At 35.2% G+C, this 27,179-nt stretch overlaps 1 protein-coding gene across 1 annotated transcript in view; it reads right to left on the bottom strand.

The window, feature by feature from the left end:
• Positions 1-1,806: 1,806 nt before the first annotated feature.
• The window catches only part of RADX (RPA1 related single stranded DNA binding protein, X-linked), a 62,443-nt gene continuing 37,070 nt past the window's right edge, over positions 1,807-27,179 (bottom strand). Inside the window, exons 11-14 of the mRNA XM_007178329.2 lie at positions 26,749-26,822; positions 18,944-19,234; positions 11,539-11,706; positions 1,807-4,386 (exon numbers count right to left, since the gene is read on the bottom strand). Of these exons, the coding sequence (XP_007178391.2) occupies positions 4,256-4,386; positions 11,539-11,706; positions 18,944-19,234; positions 26,749-26,822 (664 nt within the window). The 3' untranslated portion in view covers positions 1,807-4,255. The remainder of the gene's footprint in view (positions 4,387-11,538; positions 11,707-18,943; positions 19,235-26,748; positions 26,823-27,179) is intronic.

Here is a 27,179-nt window from a genome sequence, read left to right as displayed (position 1 = left end):
CAAGCACACCTTGTGCTGCAAGGCCTTTTCACCTCAAGTTCACTTCCTCAGGAAAAACTTTCCCAATGCCCCCCCGCCAGCTTCCTTTGTGAAATTTATCTTATTTATTTGTGCAATTATTTGAATGTCTTTCTCCTCCACAACACTGTAAGCTTTATGACAGTAGGGGCCATGTCTGTTTTTGCTTGTATTGTATTGTGTTCCTAGTGCCAACCCAGTGCTTGCCATAGAGTGGGCATTCAAATACCTTGGATATATGCTGCAATAACTGGGCTCATTATTTTATGAGCCCCAGGATTTAGAGAAGTTTATCTCACAGTAATCTACTAGCTGAAAATTTATTATTATTCAAACGTTTCACTTTGTGCTCAAATTAGAGTTTAAAGAAACAGACATTGGAGTTATAAGCCCAACCTTAAAATTTTTTTTTTATTTTTTTATTTTTATTTTATTTTTTTAAAGGATTTTCTTATTTATTTATTTATTTATTTATTTATTTATTTATTTTTGGCTGTGTTGGGTCTTCGGTTCGTGCGAGGGCTTTCTCCAGTTGCGGCAAGCGGGGGCCACTCCTCATCGCGGTGCGGGGACCGCTCTTCATCGCGGTGCGCGGGCCTTTCTCTATCGCGGCCCCTCCCGTCGCGGGGCACAGGCTCCAGACGCGCAGGCTCAGCAATTGTGGCTCACGGGCCCAGCTGCTCCGCGGCATGTGGGATCTTCCCAGACCAGGGCTCGAACCCGTGTCCCCTGCATTAGCAGGCAGCCTCTCAACCACTGCGCCACCAGGGAAGCCCCCAACCTTAAAATTTAACTGTCTTGACAATTTTACACTAAATCATTTAGTCTTTTTCTGTTTCAGTTTCCTATCTACAAAACAGATATTAAAAACCTTGTTAGGGGCAACTCCTAGATCTTAAGCGACTAGAAGTCACGTGCAATAATCTCAGAATAGCATCAGAAGTACTCAAATTTAAAACAAAAGGTTACTTGATTTTCAATGAAAATGTGCATATGATTAAAAACAGCTAAAATATTTCAGATTTCTGTTTTGAAAAAAATACATATATGTATCAATCACTGAAAAGGCAACAAATTAGGAAGAACATCAGCAATAAAAATAACTGGGATTTAAATATTTCAATTTTTTTTGTTATAATGAGCTGCTATAATTGATAATGGTCTAATCATAACTTTAAAATGTTCTTCACAGAAAACCACATTTTCATGACACACATGATAATAACACAAAGACATTTTCACTGTTCTAATAACTATATTAACATACCAAAAGAATCATACAACTGGATGGGACCATTATTTTGCAAATTTTACAAATAAGAAAACTAAGGCCAAGCAGTTTAAGTGGCTTTCCTTAAAGTTCCACAGGGATTTAGGGACAGACCTGTGGCTAGCTTTAAATCTGTTTTTTCAAAATCTACTTTTTATTTCTTTAGTATAAAGGAAAGCAAAAACTTAGGGCTAGAAGTGGTATCAACATAACAGTGTAAGAATGAGGGATAATATTTAGTGGGTGGTGTGACCTAGACCAAGTTTTTATCTAATGTTTCCATTTTGGAGATGTGACACTAATGTAACATGACTTGACTCAAATATAATCTCAAATAACTGAAATCTTCAGATAATCCCCAAATCTAGTTTTACGTATTCATTTTAACCCTTTTCCCTAAAATTTCCTTACTAAAAACAACTGAAATAACAACTGAAATAAGCTGTACTAAGTAATACATATTTCACCTCCCATCAATTTACCTGCAAATTCATGGGTAGCAATGCTTAAAAAAAAAAAGGAACTGTACCTGAAAAGGTAACTAGTAAAATAGCAACCAGCTCAATTATAAACCATATAAATGACTTCAGAATAATAGAATTGGTTATAATCTATAGTCCATGTTGGCAGAAGGTATCTAGCTAAAAACATCAAATATTATTAGTGTCACCAAATAAGGGTTTCAAATTTTTTAAAAGTCCTTGTCTTAATATGAATAAAATTAATGCAGGATAATTCCAACAAAGAAATAAAAGTGGTAGGATAAACATGTACTCAGATTCTTCTTTTAATAGTTTATCAAAGGATTTCAATGTGTAGATCTCATGTACCATCTAAAATTAGAAACTTCAGTGAAAGATTGTGGTCTTGTGGTAGACTATGTAATATTTCATAATTTACTGACTGATTTGTTAATATAAAAGTGACACCACAGTAGTATATTTGTGTTGCTTTGGAAAGAATCAACACATACTGTCACTTGAAGATAAGGTCTTCTGATGTAGTTTGCTATTTTTCTTAGGAAACTGCCACAGTAGCTATCCAATTTTGCCATAAACTGGAAATGTGGACACAGATGTTTAACTCCAAATTTGGATAGAAACATTACTATAATATAAAACAAATTGCCATGGAAGTTGTTTTTAAAGATCCTAAATCTTAATAATGAGTTCATATTTCTCATTCAATATAAGGACAAAAATTACACCTGTTAAAGTGTGTAGTTTTGCAGTCTCGGCCTGAGGTTTTTTAGTCAATAGCCATTTAAGTATTAACTTTTTCCCTTCTCCAACTTTTATGAGGCACTAAAACTGAATTGCCTGTTAAAGTTTATAATAGCTTAATACGAAAGCCCAGATTCTGTTTGATAAACAACAGTTTTCAACCCATATGGAAGAATCATATTGGCTCATTTAGCAAGCACGTGTAGGTCTAACATAGGCCAAAAATATGAAGGAAAAACATCAAATACATTCAAAGTGAGATAGGTTTTAACTTCTTTAATAATACACTCAAAAATTTTTTTTGTCTTTTTTTTTTTTTTTTTTTTTAATTTACTTGTTTATCTTTGGCTGTGTTGGGCCTTCACTTCCGTGCGAGAGCCCTCTCTAGCCGTGGCGAGCGGGGACCCCTCTTCATCGCGGTGTGCGGGCCTCTCACTGTCGCGGCCTCTCTTGTTGCGGAGCACAGGCTCCAGACGCGCAGGCTCAGTAGTTGTGGCTCACGGGCCTAGCCGCTCCGTGGCATGTGGGATCTTCCCAGACCAGGGCTCGAACCCGTGTCCCCTGCATTGGCAGGCAGATTCTCAACCACTGCGCCACCAGGGAAGCCCCCACTCAAAATTTTAACATGAGAAGGATTCCCTATTTTGATTAATGTTTAAACACAATTTTAAAGAACAAAAGATTGAACACATTTATGAAAAAACTGTAGCATCTGTCTTTAGGTTCATGATGCCCAACATATTTAAAATGTATAGCATATGAAATTACAGAACCACAGGGCTAGAAGGAAGCCTACAAGTTAATAGCTTAACCACAATCGAATTCATCTTGAAACAGTACTTTTTAACTCAAGTGATGGTCATTTTGGCTCATCTAACTAACCACGTAGATGTCAATCACAGAATCTTGCACATGTGGAATGGCCATTTACAGTTAAAATGAAGTAAGATAGACAACCAGGATAAAATCAATTCCCTTAGCTACTCTTTTATACTTTCAATATGAGCACTTAAAATGTTAATTTGAGATAAATTTTCACTATTTAAACTCACATTACATGTACCAAAATTACAAATGAACATAGCAAGAATACAGACATACTGTAGCCTCTGGCTTTAAGACCACACACTGGTCAAAACATTTAGAAATTCAAAGGATATGAAGTCACATTAGGGAGTAGAAAACCTTAAAACAATTTAATTTAGCATGCTCTTTGTACAGCTGACCAAACTAAAGACCAAGGCAAATGGAACATAACAATCCATGTGTGCTTTTGAAAATGATAGAAACTACCTTGGTTTTGAGAAATTCAGGTTGACCACTTTAGGAGAATTTAATCCTCAAATCAGCAATTCAAAATTTCCCATTATAGCCGAATAAAAATGGAAGGATGTTAAATGTCCATGAAAAGTTAATCTTAAGTTGGGATGCCTTATGCTGAGGCTTTAGGATAAAAGTATACTTCACAAATAGAACAGTGAACACAAATTATCACAAGTCAAGATAACAGTCATATAGAAAGAAGTAAGATGAATTTTCCTGATACACACAAATTGTTTCAATGACCTTTCCAAAGAATGAATTTAAAATGAAGTGTGTTAGCTCCAAATACAAGATGAACATAAAACCACTTAACTTGTAATATTCTTTCTGAGAAACAGTTACTGAAATTACCAACAAAATGACAGAATATCTTTAAAACAATGCCCTCTTTATAACCTTTAATAATTTCATTTGCCAATTTTTAAGAAGTTTTATCTGGTCTATAAATTTTGTGTAAATAGACTTCTGTTTTATTTTTACCTAAATTACAGATATCCAAGATACCGACGATATGCACTTTATCCAGTTCAGCTGCTGCTTTTATAATATCACCTAAAAGTAAAAAGCAGATGGTAAGTATTGTAAAATAGTTAAATATTTACTTGGATTTAGTATCACATAAGCTGATTTTTTTCTTTTTTTCTTTTTATTTATTTATTTATTTATTTATTTATTTATGGCTGTGTTGGGTCTTTGTTTCTGCACGAGGGCTTTCTCTAGTTGCGGCAAGTGGGGGCCACTCTTCATCGCGGTGCGCGGGCCTCTCACTATCGCGGCCTCTCTTGTTGCGGAGCACAGGCTCCAGTCACGCAGGCTCAGCAATTGTGGCTCACGGGCCTAGTCGCTCTGCGGCATGTGGGATCTTCCCAGGCCAGGGCTCGAACCCGTGTCCCCTGCACTGGCAGGCAGATTCTCAACCACTGTGCCACCAGGGAAGCCCCTGATTTTTTTTCTTATAATTAACAGTGTCTCTCATCTTCTCCCTCTTCCCTCCAATTCATCACACACATTCATCAAAGTTATAATATAGTAATTTCTGCCAATAACAGTGAATACATCAAACAGATGCTACCAAAAATGTCAAGATACAGGCTGGTACTCCAAAGCCTTATTTATTTGTTTATTTATTTATTTATTTAGTGAAGCAAAGTAAATCTACATATTTTCAAGGTCATTTAGGTGCCAAGTAAACAACTTCTTACTTCCCTTCAATGAAATACAAAGATAAATTTTTCTATTTTGAAATTCAATCATCAATTATTTGCAAAACTTACAAGACATAAAGCAAAATAAAAAAATGAAGCTTCTTTTAAAGTATGTTTCCTTTTAAGTGGCTTTATTAACTAACACTTAGCTTTGGATATTCTTAAGAAGCTTTATCAAGAATGGATCGGGTGAGTGACATTGATGAAAATGGCAGAGTATGGAATTTCAGGGCTCTGTTCCTCCACTAAAGCAACTTATAAGCTGGCAAAAAACTCTCAGATCAACTTTTCCAGAACTCTGGAATCTAGACAAAAACTTAACAACTTGGTGAAAGATTAATGAAGAAAGAAGCTGTTGCACTGTGGTAAGAGTGTGCTGTGGTGTTTTAAATTGCCCGCCTACTCCCCAGATCAGTAGCAGCCATGAAGATGGCAGCTCGTACTCTTGGTGCAGGTTGCTAGCACCAGAGGGAGCTACGCAGACCTTATTCTCAAAGATGTGGTTGTGTATTTTGACCTGTCAGGCAGCTCCCTCAAGGTCAGATGCAAGAGCTTGCTTGTGTTTCACCCAATTTGGAGCATCCCATGACTAGGGTAGCTTTCCCAAAGGCTTTTGTTGAAAGCATATAAAGGCAAAAGCATTTGTCAGAGCAGATAGGGCAGGGTATAAAGTTGGGACAAGCAATAGACAGACCAAAAAGCCTGGGGAGGAAGGGGCTGGGGAAAGAGATACGTGGGGGAATATGGGCTTTTAAGAGCTCCTGTGTATTCCAAGGAATCAAGAAGGCCACATGTATGCCCAGTGCTGGATGCATGTTCAGAAAAGGCCTGAGAAAACTCTCATTGTTCACCTCTGGCTGACCATCAGTCTCTGTAGAGCAGGAAGTGAGGGCTAAGACAGAGTCATAAACATCTTGGCTAAGCACTGAAGGAGTGCCACAACACAGTGCCAATCTGCAAAAAGTGAGAAAGTAATGTTTTTCTTTTCTTCTTCTTCTTCTTGGCTAAAATGGTATTTAAGGAATCTCTTTCAAAACACTAACTGACCACTACCAAGCTACTGTATCACAGACTTCAGTGGTTACACATGACAAAGACCTCATTTTAAACATGAGAAAACTAAAACATTTAGAGGTTAAGTAACTTAAGCAAAGTCACAGGGTGATTCTAATCCAGACAGTGTGGCATCAAGGCATGGGCTCTTAACCTTTTGTGCTAGAGCTACATCTCTACAAAATTGTGACCAAGGGCCAGTAGTGGATCTAGATTTTGTGGAGCTTGAAAGGTATACTATTTGGGGGCCCTCTTTATGAAAGAAAAAACAAAATACAACAACACACACACACACACACAAAACCCCAGAAGGGCTGTGGAAGGGATTTACACAAGTGAGAGCTCCTCAAGCTTAGGCTTCATTAGCTGCACAGGACAGTCACATCTGCTAGGCATGTCACAAAATCTGATGAATGATTTAAAATTGTGCAAGTTCACTAAAGCACAATGAATATAATAACAACTGCTGGTACTATATAATTTTCTTCTTCTTTGAGTGGGATGGACTTTAATCCAGATGCTTTGGAGAGATTTCAAGATCTTCAGATTTGATGCTAACAGCAGAAACCCAAACCTTAATAATTCTAATTGTCATCATATCATTCTACAAATAATGACTTACGTAGTACCTGCAACATAACGTATAAGTAAGCCTTCTGTTTAGGTAACTCTGCCTACTTGTGTAAATGACAACCTCTCTGCGCCTCAATCTGCTCATCTAGTACCTATATCATAGGCTGTTGTGAGGATTAAATGCATGTAAAAGCATTTAGAATGGTAGCTGACACATAGTAAGCTCTTAATTAAATGCCAGCAACCATCATTTTCTACTTAAGAAAACCTAGTATTAAATTACAATGTTATTATTTACATTATAAAGGAATTGTTTTAAAAGGATTATAGATTTTACCTATAAAATGAGCTTCTCTACATGTCAATTTAAAATGTTGGAATTACTAAAATTGTACATTTTTAGGAACATCACATATGCAGAAGGTGAGTGTGACAAAGGCAATGCTGTGTGTTTGCCACTCCATTTCCTCTTCATGGTCACATGGGAGACAAAGTGTCCTGGCCTCCCTTGTAGTTAGCTTGGGATCATGTAAATAAGTTCTGGCAAATGAGAATGTGAGCGGAAATGATGTGGCAGTTTGGGTCCAACAAAATTAAAAGTCAGTGTCTCCTTCATCTCTTTCTTCCTCTGCCTAGACAACCCTAGAAGCCATTTGTTCCTGTTGGAGGTGCAACAGGATGGAAGCATGCTGGATTCCTGAATCACTGCTGGGGAGAAAGCTAATAACTGATTGCATCAGACTTGACTTGAGCAAGAAATAAATTTTTACTGTATTAAGTCACTGAGACTTTGGAATTGCTTTGTACTGCAGCACAGTCTAACCTATCTTGTAATATAGTGTGGTATTCCTGCCTCTGAAAATAATATCGGAAACCCTGATTATCCAGAGAATAATAAAATTATTTCTTACATGTGTTAAAACCTTTCCATATCATGTTATGCTTCTGAAATGTTTATCAATGGAAACAATGCTTTCAAAGAGGTGGGATATATATATATGTGTGTATATGTGCATATACATATATATATATATATATATATATATATATATATATATATCCTTGTACTTCATAGTTAAATATAATACCAATTACAACACCATAACAGTAAGTATTATTCAATAAATGATTTGGGAACTATGGCTAATCCCTTGGAAAAACATTAAGCTGGATCCTTATCTCATTCTCTATACCAAAATAAATTCCAAATGGATTAAAATTTTAAATTATAAAAATGAAGCCATATTATCAAAAGCAAAAAATCCCCCAAACAACCCAATTCAAAAATGGGCAAAGGACTTAAATCGACATTTCTCCAAAGAAGATATGCAAATAGCCAACAAGCTCATGAAAAGATGCTCAATATCATTTGTAATTAGGGAAATGCAAGTCAGAACCACAGTGAGATACTGCTTTAGGATGGCTGTTATCAACAAACAAACAAACAGAAAATAACGTGTTGGCGAGGATGTGGAGAAATTGGGATCCTCATGCGTTGCTGGTGAAAATGTAAAATGATGCAGCTGCTGTGGAAAATGGTTTGGTTGTTCCTCAAAAAGTTAAATATAGAACTACCATATGACTCAGCAATTCCACTCCTAGGGATATTCTTAAAACAATTGAAAGCAAGGACTTCTTAAACAGGTACTTGAATACCAATACTCACAGCAGAACTATTCATAACAGCCAAGAAATGGAAACAACCCAAATGTCCATCAGCAGATGAATGGATAAACAAAATGTGGTACATACATTCAACAGAATATTATTCAGTCATAAAAAGAAATGAAATTCTGATATATATTACAACATGGATGGATCTTGAGGATATTATACTAAGTGAATAAGCCAGACACAAAAGGACAAAACTGCATTGCTTCACTTATATGAGATACCTAGAATAGGCAAATTCATAGGGACGGAAAGTAAAATAAGAGGTTACCAGGAGCTAGGGAGAAGGGTGAATGGGGAGTTATTGTTTAACAGGTATAGAGTTTCTGTTTTCGGATGATGAAAATGTTCTGAAAATGGGTAACGATGATGGTTGCACAACATTGTAAATGTACTTAGTGTAAGTGTACTGAATTGTACAATTAAAAATGGTTAAAGTGGTAAATTTTATGTTATGTATATTTTACCACAGTACAAATTATATATGAGTAAAAAAACAAAGCTATAAAAGTATCAGAAAAACACATAGTGAATTAAAAAAAAATCTTGGACTGAGTGATGCCTTTTTGAGTATGACATAAAACCAGCCGCCATAGAAATGAAAGATTGATATATTTGAGTACATAAAAATAAAATTACTTAAAATATCAAGATTCCCACTGAATAAATGTCAAACTGGTAAAAGTACTGCAACACACAATAAAGGGTAAATTTCTTCAATATGCAAAGAGAACTTACAAATTAATAAGAAAAAGAATGCTCATGGAAAAATGGAAAAAATAAAGCTAGCATAGAAAGTTCATAGAAAGAAAAAATATAAACGGCCAATAAACATAGGAAGATATTCAAGCTTAGAATAATTAAGATATGCAAATGAAGATAATGATATAATACTTTTTTGCCTATCGTCTGCCAAAGATTAACAAGACTGATAACACCTAGTATTTCTAAGGGTGCGAGTAAAGTGGCACTCTTTCTTTTGGTTAAAGTGTAACTTGTTATAACCTTTTTGAAGGACATTTTGACAATATCTACCAAAATTTTAAATGCATATATCTTTTGAGTCAGTGACATCTAAGAATTCATCTTACAGATGTGTAAGTGCACAAAGATTATATTATATACATACACACAGATAGATATACTCATTGCAGTACTGTTTGCTAATATCAAACATTTGGAAACAATCTAAATGTCCATCATTAGGGGACTGATTAAGTAAATACAGGTATATCTACACAGTGGAATATTTATAGTTACTAAAACGAAAAAGGTAGCTCTCTCTATACTAATATGAAAGTTATTCAAAACACAGTGTTAAAAGGAAAAAGTAGGTTATGAGACCATGTTTACTATAATTCCATTTGTGTGTACTTAAGAGAGAGAGAGAGTGTATGTGTATGCATGTGTGAGAGACAGAATATACTGTTATATGCAAAAATAATTTCTTAAAGGATTCAGAGAATACTGGTTACCTCCAGAGAGTGGGTGAGTGGGTTGGCAGAAGGGGATAGACCTTCAAAGGCAGGGAGGGGAACTTTCACTTTTACCCTGTGCCTTTTGGTATTGTTTGAATTTTTAAATTGTGAACATGTATAGCTTTTATAATAAAAAAGAAACTAGTTCATAAAAATGTTTAAAAGATGATACCAATGTTATACTATAAACCACTGCATTACATTATTCTGTATATTTTTATCTTTCAGTTTGTAATTATGGAGGGAATAGAAATGTTTTGAATCAGACTGATCTGGGTTTAGATCCTAGCTGTTACCCATGCTGGTGAGTCTCTCTGATTTTCAGTCTAATCATCTATAAATAGGGGATAATAATGTTTACCTTGAAAGTCTCTTGTTAGGATTAGTTGTAACTTATGTAAAATGCCCAGGCACAATGCTTTGCACAGAGCTAAACGGACACTATCATCATGTCATGAAAAATACGGTATTCCATGTTCAAAACAAATCACCTTGCTTTTGATTACATCACTTTTCTCTTCTAGTGATTCTTGCCCTTCATGTCCCAAATACTAACTGCTTTGGCAGAATGGTACCAGGTATTTTCACTTGACCATGTTAGTGACTGCTGGAAGACTACTGGCACTAGCAACTAGTAGATACCTGAGGATTTTGCCTTGATTTTTTATATCAATAATAACATACACATATAGCAGAAGAAACGTGACAGAAGTGGATACTGCATGAAGCAAGAACATGAGTGCACAAATATTTAAAGTACATATTAGGGCCCTAATTACGAAATCCGGGTTACTGTAAGTCTAAGGAGCTGAAATGTAAGAAGTAATACTGCAAGTTAACTAATATACCATCTTTAAAATGGACTGTGGAAAAATAAAAAACCTCATCTCTTACAAAATTAGATACTCAAGTTCAGTTTGCAGTAACCATTACTGCCAAAAGTTACTTCATCATCAGGTACAGCTCATAAGACTTGTTTAAAAACAACACCCACTCAAGGGTTTCATCAGCTTAGAAAGATCCACCACAAAAATCCCAAGATAATAAAGGCTTCCTTTAAAGCTTTTTTAAGTGTAATATTCTTATAAGCTCAGTGAAAATGGCTAGAAACTTTACCACATGCTTAGGAAACAGAAATGACAACAGAAAGTGAATAGGATAATTATAATTGGACACATAATTTTACTGGTATATAGAAATGATTTAAAGTTCAGGATATTATGTAGTAGCCTAAACAATTAGTCGGTTGAAGGGTTTCACTACTGGGATTATGTACACTCCTAGCAGTCCTGAAGAAATTTATTGCATAGCACTTGAATAACTGAACATTTATAAGAGAAAACAACTGTACTGTACTATACTATGGAGGTATTGAGATTTCAGGCAAATATAAGGTGAAAGGCCTGAATTAAAAGGAGAGAAGAGTAGAAGTTGCACTGCTCCATGTGCATACCACTTAGGTCTAATGAATACTTACATTTAAAAATGTATTATAAGAGAACATTCTTAATGCCTGCCTGGAATAGAAACCATTAATCTATCCAATTTTATTTAAAAAAATATTCTCATTTATTAAGTCTTTGGGTACTTTTACCTAATAACTCTTTAAACTATACCAAATGTTAAGGCTAGAACTATTTATACAATAACATCTTAAGGTTAGGACTGTTTGCAATATTAATTAATTTTATTTTCTGAGTGAAAAGATCCTGAGATTGTCTTACCTGTAAGTGCTCTTGGACCTTGCAATTTGTCATTGCCAGTTAATTCCTTTGGAAGCACACAGCTGTAATTCATGCAGGTTAATAATGTGCCTATTTGAGATGTTCGGACATCTTCCGGAGAATACTCGGGGAGGAATGCAACACTGATTGCTATCTCATGATTCAGACCTGTTAAAGAAAAATCACACTTTATTAAAAGTGCAGTGGGTTAGTACATGGTGCTAACGTGGCCAGATTTGCTGGTTTGATCTGCACGTGTGCCAAATAGCTTCAAAACTGTAAAAAAAAAAAAAACTTTCAAAACTAGGAACTAAACCCTTTCCTGTGCAAACATTTATGAATACATGCTATTGGTTGAAAGAGGAGACACTTTGGAGCAATCTATCTCCACCGCTGGAAATAACAATCCCAAATCTTTTAATATTGACAGAAGGCTTAAATTTCAATATCCAGAGGATAGCCTGGTCACATAAATGAAGACATGTAGGGTGTTTTCTTCATCATTCATGACAGGTGCCATTACAGGATAGGAGAATTCAGAGGTAACTACTGGTTCACTTACTGCCATTTGGACTTCAGGATATAAGACTCAAGCAAGGCCAGGGATGGTAGTAACAAGGTTCCATTTGTCCTCAAATATACAAGAAAAACTTTAATCACTCACCATTAGGGCTAGAAAAGGTTGCAGTATGGGGAAACAACCAACATGAATCCTGACCTGTGTCTGTTATCTCTTTATGAGGGTCAATGTCAACTAGGGTGGATAAAAAAAGACTTCCTAGAGGCAAGGGTTTGAGCTGGGTATTAAAGGATGAGTAACATTTAAATAGACAGAGAGAAGGGTATTTCAGGCAGGACAGGGAGAAGCCAGAAGTAAAGACCAGAGTTAAGGAGACCATCTTGGCTGGAGCAAGGGTAAACGCGCAGAGCACATCTTGAAAACTCTGAATTCCACCCAGTCACCCAAACCAGAAACCTAGAAGTTATCCTTAACTCCTCCCTTTCATTCTTCCCTGATATTTTAGTCAGCAAGTCCCGTAGATTCTGTATCTCTCCTATTCAGCCCTATAGCAATGCTGAAGTATGGAGTAGGAGCAAATGATAAGTAAACAAGTCCTTCCAGCTAAGCTGTAAACTGATCCAGAAATGCAAGTCCGTTCTTTGTTTTTTATGGGCAAATGACACTAAGTTCCATAGCTTTAACTTAACAAACAACTAAGGGCTACTTAAAGCTTTTTAAGGATTACTAAAATCTGGTATTCATAAACTAAAATAGTCATGCCATCTAGAATTTACTGTGGATTCCAATTCAGTATTATAAGTATAGCTACCTCAGAACTCTTAGCAATGCTGCAAAACTCATGTCAATGTGCACACGATGGCATCCCATTTCCTTGATTCTAATACCAAATCTAACTCTAAGACATACCATCAATTTAGTAACAGTTTTTTAATGAAAAAGGAAACACTGCATTAATGTACCCATTGACCATAAGATGCATTCCAACTTGCAAATGTAAAAAAAAAAAAGTATGCTTTAGAATTGAGAAAATATCAGAAGTTGGAAATCCTGATATTTTCAGGAAGATAGCTTCATTATCAGTGTGTCACTGATACTATTATGAGTTGCTTTCTAAATTACAGAATCCTGTGAGTTTAGCTTCAACATTATTGGTAAAATTCATCATGAGTTGTTTGGTTAAAACTAGAGTTCAGAGTGCAAATGTATAAGTAAACACGCCTAGGGCCTCTGTACTTGATGTTCCTGTACATAGAATGTTCTTTCCCCAGATAAACACACGGCTTGCTCCTTCACCTCCATCAGGTGTCTGGTGAAATGTTATTTTCTCAGGGAGACCTCCCTTGACAACTCTATTTAAAATTTAGCCCCTTCCTACAACAGCACTCTCCAACCCTTTTCTTCTAGCACTTATCACCATCTCATTTTACCATAGGCTCTGTTATCTGTTGCATTAACACATGTAACCTCAGCCCCCAGAACAGTGCTGGGCATGCCTTAGGTGCTCAGTAAATATTTGTTAAATTGAGCAAAAGAATGTATATGTGTGTATTTTTAACCTATAATTTTCAAATATTAGACTTCAGGACATTTGTGCATTGGGTTCAAATATGAATTCATCCATATTCCCAACAGCAAAAGAGATGAACACAAACATCCTCCCCACAATGTACATGTATAATGCACTTCAATGGTGACTTACTGTTTATGTGTTACTTAAATAACTTACAACATACTAACTAGGTAAACGTTATAATATATGTGGACTATATTAAAAATTAGAGGAAGATATAAAATCAAACAAGCTCATATCCCTCTTTTGTAAAGTGTATTGTATGCAATTTATATACCTTCCTCTCAAATTCTTTGTTATCACTGAATTTCTTTTCCAATGAAAAGTGTGTGTGTTTGTGTGTGTGTGTTGTGGAGGAGGGCAATTTGTAATCCCAGCACCTAGCTAAGGGTACTTGGCATATACCATATTTCATGGAATCTAAGATACCATTGATTTTTAAGATGATCATTATTTTATATACCACTAAGAAAGAAAAATGCTACCAACTAAACAAAGGCATGACATCGATTATAAGATCCATATCAATTTTCAAAGATGTTAAAATATGGGGAAAAAAAGTGTGTCTTACACTGATGAAATCTGATAGTAGCTACTTAAGGTTTAAGGATTAAATTACTTTTATTATGCAATGGAATAAGGGACAGAATTAAGGGGTGGCAACAGTAAACAGCTCTGGAACCCATATAATCCAGTGTGCTGCTCCATTCAAGATACAAGAATGGGAAGCACGCCAGTGGGATAGAATATCCTAAGGATATAGCCAGTTAGGGAACCAAGAGTGAGGGAACCCAGTGCTATTCAGTTAATGGTTCAAGTAGTCTTCAGTACGGAAGGAGGCATACCTCAGGGGTACAAATAATTGGTCCTGAGCTTGCAGGCCAGTACCAAGGAGGGCAGGAATTATGTTGGCCTGCTTGGTTGCTTTAATAGGAGAAAAAAAGCAAGGTAAGTAAAGCCTTATGATTTCCATGTAACTATAGCATATTACATTACTTTGATGTTACAATTAATGCTATTAAAATTTTAAATTATCATTTAAATGCATTTTGCAGAAAAGGAAAAGAACAAACCATATAAAAAATTTTTGACAAAAAATCTTTTGACAAAAAGTCTAGAAAATACTGTCTTGACAGCTCTCCTTAAATTATACCTATTGTTACTGGGGTTTGTATCTCTTGATTTCCAAGAGATAAACAGATGGCTTTCAGAGGTTTACTAAAGACTGGCTGAATATTTTCCTTATTGTCTAAGTCAAGTGCAAATTGAAGAGGGAACTCTTAAGCTTTAACCGACTCATAGCATTTCATGGGTAACTAAATTAGTGTTGGCAGAGTCAATGATATACTAATACCATCTATGAGTCCAATAAAGCTTTTGAAAAATACCTTCTTATATTTAAAGTGAGAAATAATTCTTAAAATTGACCAATAGATTAAAAATTTTGTACCTGGGCTAAAGGCATTGAAAATTTAGTCTGTTACTCCATCCCAGTATCTTCTCTTTGAAGTGTGTTATTACATAAAAGGCAATGGGCTGAGATTTTAGCACTTATTAATACTATCTACTTATTTGAGTCAAGTGAGATGGCATAGCAAGAATTTTAACACGAGAATTGGTACTTCTGAGATGGGTTTCTGATACTGCCACAGTACCCAGTTGGTTGTTGGGAGCCATTAGAATTGTGGGAGGTAAGATCACAAATTCCGTTCAATATTTTCGATAATAATTCACCCTAGACCAGTCAGAGCTAATGACCAAGTAACAGGGTTATGGTCTGAATAACCTTTCTGGCTCCCAGAATAAGACACTTCAAAATTACTGGGTCCTCCAGAGATCAGCAAGATACAGCAGAGGGACAATAAACCACTAGAAGGTAGTATCAGTGTAGGCTGGACAAACTTCATGTTGGAAGAACTTTAAAAATCATACAGACTTATCTGCCTTGATTGGTTTAATCAGTTTTATTTAAAAACAGGACTCTAGAAGAGGGGTTAGCAAACTATGAGTTGGTGGGGGGGAGGGTCAAATATAGCCTCTACCTGGTTTTGTACAACCCATGAGCTAGGAAACTTTTTTTCATTTTAAATGGTTGAAAAAAAATCTAAAGAAGAATATTTTGTGATATGTGAAAATTACATGCAACTCAGATTTAAGGGTCTAAAAATAAAGTTTTATTCAAACATAGCCATGCACATTCATTTACACATTGTCTATGGCTGCTTTCACACTAAAATAGCAGAGCAATGAGATATCACCTCACACCTGTCAGGATGGCTATCATCAAAAAGAACACAAATAACAAATGTCGGCAAGAATGTGGAGAAAAGGGAACCCTTGCATACTGATGGTGGGAATGTAAATTGGTGCAGCCACTGTGGAAAACATTATGGCAGTTTCTCAAAAAAGTAAAAATAGAACTACCGGATGACCCAGCAATTCTACTTCTGGGTACATACCTGAAAAAAACAAAAACACTAATTTGAAAAGATACATGCACCCCAATGTTCATAGCACCATTATTTATAATTGCCAAGATGTGGAAGCAACATAAGTGACCATCAACAGATGAATGGATAAAGAAGATGTGGTATACGTGTACAATGGGATACTACTCAGCCATAAAAAAGAATGAAATTTTGCCATTTGCAGCAACATGGATGGACTTGGAGGGCATTATGCTAAGTGAAATAAGTCAGAGAGAGAAAGACAAATACTATATGATATCACTTACATGTGGAATCTAAAGAAATACAACAAACTAGTGAGTATAACAAAAAAGAAGCAGACTCACAGATATAGAGAACAAGTTAGTTGTTATCAGCAGGGAGAGGGAAGGGGGAGGGACAGTATAGGGGTAGGGGATTAGGACATGATTTTTAATCATGGCCTGGCTTTTACCTTGCTAGGGGGTTACGACTAGAAGATATCCAGGCTTCTTTTACCTTTAAAATTAAGTACCTCATCAGGAACAATCCTTTTTCACCCTTCCTGCCAGAAAGCTCACAGAAAATTACTACCGAATGGTAATAATTTGTTATTTACAGGCACCTAGTAATACCTACTTTTTCTGTATCCTTTTAAATGCTCTGTTTTGTTTTATCCATACATGGCATATTTTTCACTGTCTTTTATCCCTGTAAATCCACTTATGTCTTTGAAAAATGGTAGGATATAAAACAGCCCAATTCTAACATGGATTACAGCTGGTTGGGCAGAATGACAAATTTGTCTTCTTTATATCTGATTCTTGCTTTTAGGTGATGCATAGTAAAGCTACAAAGGTTCACAATACTTATAAGACAGCTGAGATGTTTAGAGGATCAGTGATGTTGAAAAGAAGAGAAGTATTCAATTTCTGTGATTCCAGATGAACTCATGGTTTTCATGGTTACTTTTTGTGATGTACGAAAAATCGCCGCTATAATTTTTGTTTCCTAGATATAAAACTAACATTTATAAGTTACCCAAAGATACCAAGCAATGCAGTCTAGGAAAAAGAAGCATTTGAAACTCAGGTCTGAGAAGGTCTAACAGAGTCAGTGGGAATTTATACTTTTCATAGATTATATACATATACACAATCACATGTATGTACATATTTATGTGTGAGGAGGTAGGGAAGAAGGAGTGGGAGAGAGTAAAGGGGAAACAGGAATCTTGATAAAGAGCAAGGTAATTCACTTCAGTACTGTAGGTGTAAAACTTTATGAAATGCATCTTCTTTCAGGCATTTAATTAACTTACCAATGGCACTTCATCATTCTTTCATTTTAAGGTAACAAGATCTTCCTTTCAAGTACAAATTAAAAACCTAGAGAGTAGCTCATTCTGGTTAAGATTTTATTTTATAATTAATTTTTGTGTACATTTTTCATTCATGAGAAACAAACTTTAAAAATAAACGTAAGGGGGCTTCCCTGGCGGTGCAGTGGCTGAGAGTCTGCCTGCTAATGCAGGGGACACGGGTTCGAGCCCTGGTCTGGGAAGGTCCCATATGCCGCGGAGCAACTGGGCCCGTGAGCCACAACTACTGAGCCTGTGCGTCTGGAGCCTGTGCTCCGCAACAAGAGAGGCCGCGATGGTGAGAGGCCTGCGCACCGCGATGAAGAGTGGCCCCCGCTTGCCACAACTAGAGAAAGCCCTCGCACAGAAACGAAGACCCAACACAGCCATAAATAATAAAAATATAATAGAAAAAAAAATTAAAAGGGGTTAAGAAAGCAGAAATTAGAGAACAAGAACATACTGGCAAAATTAAAAAAAAAAAGAAGAGCAAGATGGTAGACTTAAACTTAACTAAATAAATATTTATAAAAAAATAAAAAATAAAAAAAATAAACGTAAGTTGGGCTTCCCTGGTGGCACAGTGGTTGAGAATCTGCCTGCCAATGCAGGGGACATGGGTTTGATCCCTGGTCCGGGAAGATCCCACATGCCGTGGAGCAACTAAGCCCGTGCACCACAACTACTGAGCCTGCGCTCTAGAGCCCGTGAGCCACAACTACTGAGCCCGTGGGCCACAACTACTGAAGCCTGCGTGCCCTAGAGCCCATGCTCCACAACAAGAGAAGCCACTACGATGAGAAGCCTGCGCACTGCAGGGAAGAGTAGCCCCCACTCGCCGCGATTAGAGAAAGCCCGCGTGCAGCAACAAAGACCCAACGCAGCCAAAATAAATAAATAAATAAAAATAAATAAACATAAGTTTAAAAATGTGTTGACTTTAAATTTTTATAAGTTCTATAGCTACTTGTCAGTTTAGAACAACCTGAGAAAACCAGTTTATTGTCCCTTGTCAGACAAGATAGTTTTTTGAATAGCTTCCTTCTGTTCAACCTAAGTTACTTGAGCATTTTATTTTCTTCACAGGCTAAACAGACGTCTGTTCATAGGATTTTCTCTCAATTAGTATGCCTTTCTCTTTAACCTACATTTTACCCTTCAGTGGTTCAGATGCACTGAGAAAGAAGCAGAGAATATGAGCAAGAAAATGGTGGCTAAAGGAGAAGAGAATCAGTTTTAGAGGTAGTAGGAGAGTCAGAGCTAAGGAAAGTTCCCTTGGTTCCCATTCTTCTCTCCCCAGTACTTTCCAAGGACTTGCCAATATTTAAAAGCCCACAATTAAAGCTTAATGTATTCCAGAATTAGTGCTCCATTCCTTTGGTTTGAGCCAAACAGGAGTTCTTCTTGGGCTTAACTTTTTTGGTGGTGGGGAGGTGGAGCGCTTAATTTTTTAAAGCAAAATAGTATCATCTATATTTAAATTATGTCAAATTAACAATATTCAAAGAGAAGAACATGTGACTTACCTAAGATGGTTACTTCATAATGTCCAAGGACTAGGGCACTCTTAAACTCATAAAGTTTTGGGGGCCTTCCTTCTTGTGGTATGTATTTTGCAGGCTGAGAATTATACTGCTCAGTAAGAAAATTTCTGTGTTCTAAAACAAATCTCCGTGGAATACTTTCAGGATAAATACAGCCGTACTCTAGGTGATCTATTAAGCCGAACTTTTTCTCTCTCCACGTCTGACTTTCCCATTTATCACTTATAGTTTTTCTGGCTTTCCCTTTGCTACCAGTGCTTGTGCTTTCTCGACCTGTTAAAGAAGTGAGATGAACATAATTGAGACCTATAAACTAACCAAATCAGGTAAATCACTACAAAAAAGCACAGATTAATGAGAAATAGCTTAATTAACTTTAAAAGTCAACCACCTACAAAATGTAAACTGAATGTCCAAAAGGTAACTCTTATTAAAGTGAGGAAAGAACTAGAATTCACCTTCAAAATAAACTTTTACTCCAAAATATTAAAAAGTAATATTGTTTTTTCTGTTGCTGGAATTAACGAGATTTGTAATTATCTTCTTTATACTTTTTCTATATTTCCTAAATGCTCTTAAATAAACAAACATTCCTTTTATATTCAGTGACAGATTCAAGTTAAGTAAAATTCAGGAGAATAATAACCTTTAGAGATTGGACCACCACTCACTATTGGTGGAATTTAAGCTTAAAATAAAATTTTGTTAATCTTTGCTAAAAGTATCCTGAACACACACAAAATACAGTCTATTTCTTGAATATAACTCTCTTTCAAAAGGACCGTTGATATGATATTCCTTTCAGATATAAATAACATATGGAAAACAAAGAGGGAACTAAATTGAAATGAAAGACCACTTCAACTCTTAATTGTTCTCTATCATCAAGTCAGTTTATCATTTATGTACAATTTATCTAACATATTTAGTTTCTAAGGCAGAATATAATTTCCCTCTTACACATTATGACATTTATCCATTCATTCAATTCACTCAGCAAATAATTATTGAGCACCTTATTATGTACCAAATACTGCACTAAGGAATTTGGTAAAATAATATTTTAATTAAATAATACACCCTGGGAACTGAAGACATAGAGAAGAATCAGAAAAAAAAATGGATGTTGGAACTTCTCACACTGTCAGTTCTGCTAGCTAAGGCAAGCTGACAGCAACTCTGTTCCAGAGTTTAGCAAGGTTGCTGAATTGCTTCCTTGTAGGCTGTCTATGCCTTGGCATTTATTATTTTCCTAGCATAAAAAACCTCGCTGAGACAGAAGGGTGTTTCAACAGCAACGTTTCAGTGTGGTTAATATATCACTTCTGTTTTTGAACTTTATTCCATATCCCCAGACTACTTTCTTGGTTTCTTAAACCTAGACAGAGACTGAAAATTTATTACGAGGTAAAATACTACATTGAATTTTTAGAGAAGATGAAGAGGTGAACTTCTTACCAGGTATTCAAAACACTGTGATATTACAAGAGTTTTTTTTTTTAACTTAAAATTTGGTTGATGAACACACTTAACTTCCTATAATAATGCTTGATAACAAACGAAAAGGATAAAAAATTTAATCACACATGAAAAGGAAAGGAATCAATAAAAGCCAAGAGAAAAACTCAAAGTTAATAGGAGTAAAGTGAGGATTGGGCAATGATTTACCCTTTTTATCTTCTAGAAATGAATTTCCCTTACCCAAACTAATAAAAGTACATAATTAGATTAGCAATAAGTAGCTATTACAACCCAAGTTATAGTGAGAATTCCTGACTGATTTGTTCTAAAATAATGCATGCCAAGAACAAGTTATGGGCCATTCCAATCTTTAAAAATTAAGTAATTACATCCATTGCATAGGAAAAAAAAATCCTTTGATTGACACTGTCAGGAATAAGTCAGAATATTTTCTATGCCTGTTTTCTTATTTGAGTGTTAAGAACTGGCAAGGTTTAATGTTTATATGAAAAGTTCTTCTGAAAAACTCATGCATTGTTTTTTAATTTAGTAACTTGGGACTGTAATTAACTATCCCAATTATATGTTCATAATTAATACAAATGGGTATGAAATCAGTACAAGAGATATTGGCAGTCACTGGTTGTGAATAGCAAGATTTCAAAGGCAATAATTAGAGAAGAGACAAAATACATCTAGAGCTCAGGTTTTTCTAAAAATAAGATGGAAAATTATACACTAGAATTCTTTTATTTTTAGCTTGAATATTACTAAAATTACCAAATGAAAAACATTATTGTTTAGGCCTAATGCATAACTAAGATACAGGTTAATTACCTAGCAAAATTATATTTTTGTATATACCTAATTATATAACAGAATTATAGTGATCACTGTTATTTTAATGATTCATTTTACCCTTATTTCTGGTGAGAATGGATTTATGTTTTAATGAGGAAAAATTTCAGAAGACCACATTTAGGTTGTGAGGTGAAAAAGGACATGGTATAAATGTATGTGTATAGGCATAGTGATTTTGCTTCTTCACAAAATCTACTCTAAGCATTTCATTATGTGGATAAGAGTGATAGGTAGGGGTGTATGGAGGCATGGGGGTGGGAGAGGAGCTATTTCCTTTGCCTCTTTCCCCCTTGCCTTCACTGACTCCATGCTGGTGCAAGATCTACAAGGCTAGAAAAAAACAGAGTATTTCAATCAGTGATCAGGTCTATGCTTGGTAGCAAGTATATAATAGACTTTTTAAAGAATTGTGTAAGTCAGAGGCTACCTATAATGTCTTATGATCTCAGTATTACTGTTATTGTTTATTGTGAACTTTTCAATGTATGTCTTACTTACTTATCTAAGTTACCAGATACAAATGATAAGATGTTAAATTTTGTAGTCTTCAAAATAACTAGCACAATCAAACCACATACACAAATTAGCTATATATTCACAAAATGAGTGGCTTTTGAATTATAGACACAGTAATTTCCAAAGTTATCATGAAACATATCTGGAAATACATCAGTAACCATGTTAACACATATAGATCTAATTCATTCATTAAAACTGCAGTACAATAAACAAATGGGACTATATCAAACTAAAAAACTTCTGCATGGCAAAGGAAACCATCAACAAAATGAAAAGGCAACCTACAGAATGTGAGAAAATGATTGCAAATCACATATCTGATAAGGGGTTAATATCCAAATATATAAAGAACTCATTCAACTCGATAACAAACAAACAAATAAACAATGTGATTAAAAAGGGGGCAGAGGATCTGAATAGACATATTTCCAAAGAAGACATACAGATGGCCAACAAGTACATAAAAAAGATGTTCAACATCACTATTAGGGAAACGCAAACCAAAACCACGAGATATCATCTCACACCTGTTAAAATGGCTATTATCAAAAAGACAAGAAATAACAAGTGTTGGTGAGGATGTGGCAAAAAGCGAACCCTCATACACTGTTGGTGGGAACGTAAATTGGTGCAACCACTACGGAGAACAGTATGGAGGTTCCTCAAAAAAGTAAAAATAGAACAACAATATGATCCAGCAATTCCACTACTGGGTATTTATGCAAAGAAATAAAAAACACTAACTCAAAAAGATATATACACCCCCCTTCGGGGCGGGGTGGTGGTGTGATGAATTGGGAGATTGGGATTGACATATATACACTAATATGTATAAAATGGATAACTAATAAGAACCTGCTGTATAAAAAAATAAATACAATAAACATAATGGTTAAAAAAATAACATTAAAAAAAAGATATATACACCCCCCTGTCCACTGTAGTATTATTTACAATAGCCAAGACCTGAAAACAACCTAAGTGCCCATCAATGAAAGAATGGATAAAGAACAGGTGGTGTATATACAATGGAATATTATTCAGCCATGAAAAGAATGAAATCTTGACATGGATGAAACTTGAGGACATTATGCTAAGTTAAATAAGTCAGACAGAGAAAGACAAATATTGTATGATCTCACTTACATGTGGAATAAAAAAAAAGACAGACCCTCCCCCCCAAAAAAACAAGCTCATAGATACAGAGAACAGATTGGTGGTTGCCAGAGGTAGGGGTTTGGGAGGGGGTGGGTGAAGTGGGTCAAAAGGTATAAATTTCCAGTTATAAAATAAGTCATGGAGATGTAATGTACAGCATGGTGACTATAGTTAATATCATATTGCATATTTGAAACTTACTAAGAGAGTAGATCTTAAAAGTTTTCATCACAAGAATAAAATTTTTTGTAACTATGTATGGTGACGAATGTTAACTAGACTTATTGTGGGAATCATTTTGCTATATATACAAATATCAAATCATTATGTTGCACACGTGAAATTAATATAATGTTACATGCTAATTATACCTCAATTAAAAAAAGAAAAAAATAATGAACATGAAACAGTTTTCCTATTTTAAACAATGCTCCAATACTCATCTTAGAACATGTCTCCCAGTGTGCCCAACATATAGGTCACAAGGTGTTAACATTTTCAATAAATTAGGTCTCGTCAAATTGCTCTCAAAGTAGTTGTACATTTATCTAAGAAAGGGGGGGCGTGACTCTTTCTCTCTCTCTGATATACACACACACCTTCTTATATTATAAAACAAATAATGCAAAGACATACCATAGAATGAATTAAAAAGTTATCTATAATGGGGGAGAAGGAAGAGGATGCAGGGAACAGGGGTAGATGCTAAACTTCTTTAAATTTATATTTATACAACAACAGTTGAATATACATTCTTTTCAAAAATACATGAAATAGGCCCAGGATGGACCATATGTTAGGCCACAAAATAAGCCTCAATAAATTTAAAAAGAATCACATAATACAAAGTATCTTTTCTGACCACAATGGAATGAAGCTAGAAATTAATAATAGAAGGAAAACTAGAGAATTCACAAATATGTGGAAATTAAACAACACACTCTTAAGCAACTAATGGGTCAAATAAGAAGTCACAAGGGAAATTATAAAATACCTTGAGATGAGCAAAAATGAAAATACAACATAAAAACTTATAAGATGCAGTGAAAGTGGTGATCTGAGGGAAATTTACAGCAGAAATACTGATATTAAAAAAAAGAACTATGGAGAACAGTATGGAGGTTCCTTAAAAAACTAAAAATAGAACTACCATACGACCCAGCAATCCCACTACTGGGCATATACCCTGAGAAAACCATAATTCAAAAAGAGTCATGTACCAAAATGTTCACTGCAGCTCTATTTACAATAGCCAGGACATGGAAGCAACCTAAGTGTCCATCGACAGAGGAATGGATAAAGAAGATGTGGCACATATATACAATGGAATATTACTCAGCCATAAAAAGAAACGAAATTGAGTTATTTGTAGTGAGGTGGATGGACCTAGAGACTGTCATACAGAGTGAAGTAAGTCAGAAAGAGAAAAATAAATACCATATGCTAACACATATATATGGAATCTAAAAAAAATGGTCATGAAGAACCTAGGGGCAAGACGGGAATAAAGACGCAGACCTACTAGAGAATGGACTTGAGGCTACGGGGAGGGGGAAGGGTAAGCTGGGACAAAGTGAGAGAGTGGCATTGACATATAGACACTACCAAACGTAAAATAGATAGCTAGTAGGAAGCAGCCGCATAGCACAGGGAGATCAGCTCGGTGCTTTGTGACCACCTAGAGGGGTGGGATAGGGAGGGTGGGAGGGAGGGAGACGCAAGAGGGAAGAGATATGGGGACATATGTATATGTATAACTGATTCACTTTGTTATAAAGCAGAAGCTAACACACCATTGTAAAGCAATTATACTCCAATAAAGATGTTAAAAAAAGAAAGAAATACCTCATTCAATAACGTAATATTAAACTTTGAGTAACTAGAATAAGAGAAAACTAAACCCAAAGTTAAGAAAAAGAAGTAATTATGCTTAGAGTAAATATAAATGAAATAGAGAATAGAAAAAATAATAGAATCTAAGAAACCAAAAGCTTGTCCTATGTAAAGACCAACAAAATTGATAATCTTTACCTCAACTGACCTTCTCCCCAAGGAGAGAAGACACAAAAACTAAATGCAGAAATGAAAATGTGATTTAGTACAGAAATAAAAATGATTATAATAGAATACTATGAACAATCATACACCAACAAATTAGAAAACCTAGATGAAACAAATTCCTAAAAGCAAAGAAATTACCTAAACTCACTAAAAAAGAAAAGAAAATCTCCACAGACCGATAACAAGAGATTCAAAAGGAAATTAAGAAACCTATTCCAAATATAATAGCAACTAAAAGAATAAAATACCTAGGAATAACTTTAAGCAAGGAGGTGAATGACTTGTGTACTGAACACTACAAAACATTGTTGAAATAAATTAAAGAATGCCTAAAAATGAACAGAAAGAAATCCCATGTTCATGGACTAGAAGAGTTAATATTATTAAGATGCCAATACTATCCAAAACAATCTGCAGACTCAATGCAATCCCTATCAAAATCTCAAAAGCCTATTTTGCAAAAATGGGAAAATGGATCCTTAAATTCATATGGAATTACAAGGAGTCCCGAATGCTAAAGCAATCTTGAACAAGAAGAACAACGTTGGAGGACTCATACACCCCAATTTCAACCCTTGATACAAAGCTACAGTAATCAAAACACTGTGATACTGACATAGGGACATACATATAGACCAGTGGAATAGAATTTGATGTTTAATAAGGGTTCTAATTCACTTCAGTGGGTACTAAGTCAATTCAATTTTTCCTACCCATTGCCCAGGGAATACAGGAAGCTCCTTGATACTTCCCCATGCTGATGGGAATAATTTATCTGGCCCTTAATAACCTTCCAACTTTATATTAGTTCTACTTCACATGTAAGAGGCCTGTGGTCTGGACTCTCTTCTCCATGTCGTTATTACACCTCAGCCTATGATCATTTGGGCCTCTATCTAGCTCTGAAATGCCCATGAGCAGCTTTAGTTTTAGTTCCTGCTCACCACTAAATTTAAATTCTTTTGTTTCTGCCACTTAGGGATTTTTCACTCTTGCTTTCAGCTTGGTTATATATTTATATTATAATGATCTTCCCCTTATTTTCTCTCTTTTATTTTTTGGGGGGTATAGTCCAGATCCCTTTGTGGGTTCTTAATCTGTCAGACTGACTAGAAGTCAATCCCCAAATAACAGTAACTCAAAAAGCAAGAAGGATCTAAAGTGCTAAAAAGTCTAGAGAGATGACCCCTTATAACATCTGATTTAAACAAAACCACTCTAAAGATACCCTACCAGAACTAAATTGTGTCATGAAATCACTTCAGAAATGAACCCAAATATTCAAACCAGTCAACCTAACAGCAAAGAAAGGAACTACAACTATCTTTTAAGCTTTACCTATATTTATTGTCAAATAAAAATTAAACTTCCTACTTTATTATTCTTCTGTTAATTCAAAATAGTACATTTGAAGAGATGTACTACCAAAGAAACAACTTAATAAGTGCTTAATATAAACAAGCTTATTTATATTTACTTGCACTTTGGTGATGATACCAAATTGTTATAAATTTGGGACCAGTACTTTTGACAAGGACTTAAGCTAATATAAATAAAAATAGAAACAAAAATAACTAGCTACACATAGTTTAATACAAGTACTTATATTATGCTAGTGGCAGGCATGACCCAAAAATGCAGAATCAAATCAAACAGCAATCTGTATATAACAGTGTTCCATAAAGACTTTATAAATCATCATCATCATCATCGTCAAAGCAACATACGTTGGAAGATGCTTGGCATGCCTGGTTTATTTCCTTTTGTTTGTGCAGCAGTTTCTGGCTGAGGTACAGGAATTCTACAAAAGATTTAAAAAAAGATAACAAATAGTTAACAAATAGTTATAAAAAGAGACTTGAATGGGAAAAAACTAATTGGTTCCATTCAGAGTTTATTCTAATTCAATACATTTAGAAAATTTATAGGTTTAGTTTCTTAAAGTAATGCATTAGGAATTTAAGGAAAACACATTCAAATTATGAACAAATATCCATACTAACATAATTCAAATACTGCAACAGATTTAAATGTTCTCTTAAGGAGTATTACACAAAAGAAAGTATTCAACTTTATTAAATGTCAACTAAAGATGGATATATATTTCATTCCCTATGATAGGAATTTAAAAATTTGTCCAATGGCCTATTTTCATCTT

Source organism: Balaenoptera acutorostrata, chromosome X (assembly GCF_949987535.1).
Source record: "Balaenoptera acutorostrata chromosome X, mBalAcu1.1, whole genome shotgun sequence".
NCBI lineage: Eukaryota > Metazoa > Chordata > Mammalia > Artiodactyla > Balaenopteridae > Balaenoptera > Balaenoptera acutorostrata.
The sequence above is the reverse complement of the archived record's forward strand: the minus strand, read 5'-3'. Positions and strand labels throughout refer to the sequence as shown.